This window comes from Saccostrea cucullata, unplaced genomic scaffold (genome assembly GCF_032062105.1).
Source record: "Saccostrea cucullata isolate Sc308-1 unplaced genomic scaffold, CSIRO_AGI_Scuc_v1 ctg8061, whole genome shotgun sequence".
Taxonomy (NCBI): Eukaryota; Metazoa; Mollusca; class Bivalvia; order Ostreida; family Ostreidae; genus Saccostrea; species Saccostrea cuccullata.
Window position 1 is genome coordinate 24,424 of NW_026927085.1, and position 4,203 is coordinate 28,626.

Consider the following 4,203-nt stretch of genomic DNA (forward strand, 5'->3'; position numbering starts at 1 on the left):
CTACATTCCATTTTCTAGAAGAAAAAACCTAATTTCAACACTTCCTCCCCAGCAAGCTGAATGTAACACTGTTTTTCCTCTATTGTCCCTTATCTTCAGTAAATCTGGAAAATGATTGACCAAATACTCACATATCTCCATTTCACCAGAGCGACAGCACTGATGTAAAATTGTTTCACCACTTTCTTGTCGGGAATTGACGTCCATCTTTTTATCAATCAACAGTTGGACTACTTGAACATTGCCTCCCCAAGCTGCATCATGCAACACTGTTACACTAGATTTGTCCCTTACTTGTAATAGATGGGGATAATTCTTAATTAAGTAATCACAAACTTCAAATTTTCCATTGACACAAGCGCTATGCAGAATACTTTTACCATCATCTGACAAGGTATTATTGCTCATTCCTTTTTCTAGAAGAAAGGAAACAATTTCAACACTTCCTCCCCAGCAAGCTGAATGTAACACTGTTTTTCCTCTATTGTCTCTTATTTCCAATAAATCTGGAAAATGATTGACCAAATACTCACACATCTCCATTTTACCAGAACGACAGCACTGATGTAAAATTGTTTCACCACTTTCTTGTCGGGAATTGACGTCCATCTTTTTCTCAATTAATAATTCTACTATTTGAACATTGCCTCCCCAGGCTGCATCATGCAACACTGTCTCACTAGATTTGTCCCTGACTTGTAATAGATGGGGATTATTCTCAACTAAGTATTTACAAACTTCAAATTTTCCATTGACACAAGCTCTATGCAGAATACTTTTACCTTCATTTGACACGGCATTTAAGTCCAATCCATTTTCTATAAGAAAGGAAATAAATTCTACACTCCCTCCATAACAAGCTGAATGTAACACTGTCCATCCTCTATTGTCCCTTATCTTCAGTAAATCTGGAAAATGATTGACCAAAAACTCACACATCTCCATTTTACCAGAGCGACAGCACTGATGTAAAATTGTTGCACCACTTTGTAGTCGGGAATTGACGTCCATCTTTTTATCAATCAACAGTTGGACTACTTGAACATTGCCTCCCCAAGCTGCATCATGCAACACTGTTACACTAGATTTGTCCCTGACTTGTAATAGATGGGGATAATTCTCAACTAAGTAATCACAAACTTCAAATTTTCCATTGACACAAGCTCTATGCAGAATACTTTTACCATCATTTGACAAGGTATTAATGTCCATTCCTTTTTCTATAAGAAAGGATACAGTTTCTACACTTCCTTCCTTACAAGCAGAATGTAACGCTGTCCATCCGTTATTGTCCCTTATCTCCAATAAATCGGGATAATGATTGACCAAATATTCACACATCTCTATTTTACCAGAACGACAGCACTGATGTAAAACTGTTTCACCACCTCTTGTCGGGAATTCACGTCCATCTTTTTCTCAATTAATAATTCTACTATTTGAACATTGCCTCCCCAGGCTGCATCATGCAACACTGTCTCACTAGATTTGTCCCTGACATGTAATAGATGGGGATTATTCTCAACTAAGTATTTACAAACTTCAAACTTCCCACTGAAACAAGCTATATGCAGAATACTTTTACCATCATTTGACAAAGCGTTAATGTCTAATCCTTTATTTAATAGAAAATTAACAATTTCTTTACTTCCTCCAAAGCAAGCTGAGTGTAACGCTGTCCATCCGTCATTGTCCCTCATCTCCAATAAATTAGAGAAATGTTTGACCAAATACTCACACATTTCCATTTTGCCTGAGCGACAACATTGATGTAAAATTGTTTCACCACCTCCCTGTACAGGGTCCTGATGTCCATCTTTTTCTCAATCAATAACTGTATGAATTGAATATTGCCTCCCCATATTGCGTCATGCAAGACAAAGTTATTAGCTTTGTCCTTGACTTGTAATAAATCTGAATGATTCTGAACTAAGTATTCACAAACTTCAAACTTGCCATCGAGACAAGCTATATGCAGTATACTTTTACCATCATTTGACAAGGTATTTATGTCCATTCCTTTTTCTATAAGAAAAGACACAATTTCTACACTTCCTCCACTGCAAGCTGAATGTAACACTGTCCATCCATTATTGTCCCTTATCTCCAATAATCTAGGAAATATTTCAATAAGATATTTCACCATTTCAAGTCTTTCATTTTGACAAGCATACGTAAGAACGGTGTGGCCGTTGTTTTTATCTCTTTCATACGGATCAAAGCCAAAGTTGAGCAACAGATTAAATGCATGCTTATCTCCAAAACTTGCTGCTGACTGCAATGCATTTGAATATTTCGTTTGACTTAATTCTTCAAATGAGGAATATTGTTTTGATATTCTTTTTATAAATTGTGGTTTTTGCTTTAGAAAGATTTCCTGGATTAAGCTGTATCTGACACAACGTCCTACGGGATGCAAAGAGGACACAACTTGACGAAGGCCTACTGACTCACAAACTTGAAAAAGTAATTCTAAATTACCACTCTGTATTGAATATAAGCATGTTGTAATATCACATTTTACTCCAGAGTGTAAAATGAGATTGACAATTTCGGTGTGGTTCCTCGAACACGCAGCGTTAACAGATCGGTACCTTTGTCTTTTGTCGGAATTTGGTAAAAGATATTCCACCCATTTTTTATTTCCAACTCTAGAAAAATGAACCATAATTGAATCGTCATTAATGTCACGACATGTCTTCAATTTTGAAACACATTTTTTTCTGTGTAAAATATATTCATGAAAATTTGAATCAGTCCATAACTCCAACAAAGATATAGAAGCATAACCAGTTACAGACCTCTCTGCACTTATTTTTGCAATGCGAATGGCAACAGCATCAAATGAATTTTGTTCGATGAGAACATGTGTGTCGTTTGACTTTTTGCATGTTGTTAATGTCTGAAGTAAGGAAGGATGACAATGTTGTATCATTTTTTCAGGATCTATATAAAACATGACATTAAATAAAGATTCTTGCACTGAACTATGGGAAAACCTAATGCAATCTTTAATTTTGTCTCTTATTGTCAGAAATTGATCAAAGCAGTTGATGCTGTCCTGAAAATCATGAATACAAAATGTTTGGAGACCTACAAATTCCAATGAGGTACGTTTTAACTCCAAGTCCTTGTGAGCATTGTCAATCAATTCGAATTCCACTCTCCCACCACTTAGAAGAAGATAGGCGAGAACAGCTGATTTTGAAGTTTGGGTTTTTATAAGAATTTTGAAATATTCTCTCAAAAACATCTTAGGATCTAGTAAAAAGTCAGATATTTTTTGTTTTATAACAGCATTGCTTTTGGCTAATTTACAACATTGCGGAAATCCTATCCATATAGGCATTTCGTGAACCTTGCGGAGAAGATCCTGCTTTTCTATGGTATTTTTTAAATCATATTTATCAGCTAACTGGAGGATTTCTGCCTCTTGTAAAGCATATGTTTTATCTGAAATATCAACCATTGACGACACAAAAAAAGTATCATTGTGTACCATACCTACGTATTCATTGTATATATCATTTCTAATTGTAAATATCAAATTGTTTGATTTGCAATCTGTTACATTTTCAATTAAAATTGTTACCAATTCAGCTGTTGCTGACAAGTCTTTAATATCACCGCTGGAAAAAGAAAATTCTCCAAACACATTATCAATTAATACTACTGTACCATCACCTGGTGATACGCTTTCATACAGATCTGTGAATTTTTGAAGTTGAAGAGCTGATTTGCCTTCCTCCATCAATTCTTTCATTAACATCTTGGCTATTGTTGTTTTTCCAGTTCCAGGGTTTCCCTTGATAATGATGTACCTCTTAGCCTCTAAAAGTTCCTTTGCCTTGTTATACGCACGAGTTTTCACAAAAAATGGTGTCATATTTTCGTTATGTTCTGAAAAAAAAAATAGCAGATGTCTTCATATAATGAAAAAAAGAGAAGTTAATATGTTTTGATTTCAAAGTTTCTACTGGATACCAGCTTTATCATTGGTACCCAAATCAGTAGCTTAAAGACTGAAAAAAGTTATTTTTCTAATTCTTTCTCTTAACTTTCGTCAATTATTTTTTTATTCTTAACAAGGAGGAAATTTTCCTGGCAATTGCAATTTAAATAAAGAATCTGACTGTAAAATTAATTTCCTTTAAATTCAAAAGTGAATTTATAAATATAGACACATTAGAAGAAGGTATGCGC

The 4,203-nt window shown here is 34.7% G+C and overlaps 2 protein-coding genes across 2 annotated transcripts; both read right to left on the reverse strand.

Annotated features, from left to right (window-relative positions):
* On the reverse strand, nt 1-1,341 carry LOC134273414 (putative ankyrin repeat protein RF_0381). Its single transcript, XM_062755606.1, has one exon. It carries the CDS (start codon nt 1,339-1,341, stop codon nt 1-3), a length of 1,341 nt encoding a protein of 446 aa, XP_062611590.1.
* A 2-nt stretch (nt 1,342-1,343) lies between these two features.
* LOC134273415 (putative ankyrin repeat protein RF_0381) lies at nt 1,344-3,886 on the reverse strand. The gene is made up of 5 exons (XM_062755608.1): nt 3,679-3,886; nt 3,098-3,453; nt 2,802-2,902; nt 1,990-2,114; nt 1,344-1,816 (listed from the first exon to the last, which is right to left on the reverse strand). The coding sequence occupies exons 1-5, from the start codon at nt 3,884-3,886 to the stop codon at nt 1,344-1,346; spliced, it is 1,263 nt and encodes a 420-aa protein (XP_062611592.1).
* Nucleotides 3,887-4,203: the final 317 nt, after the last annotated feature.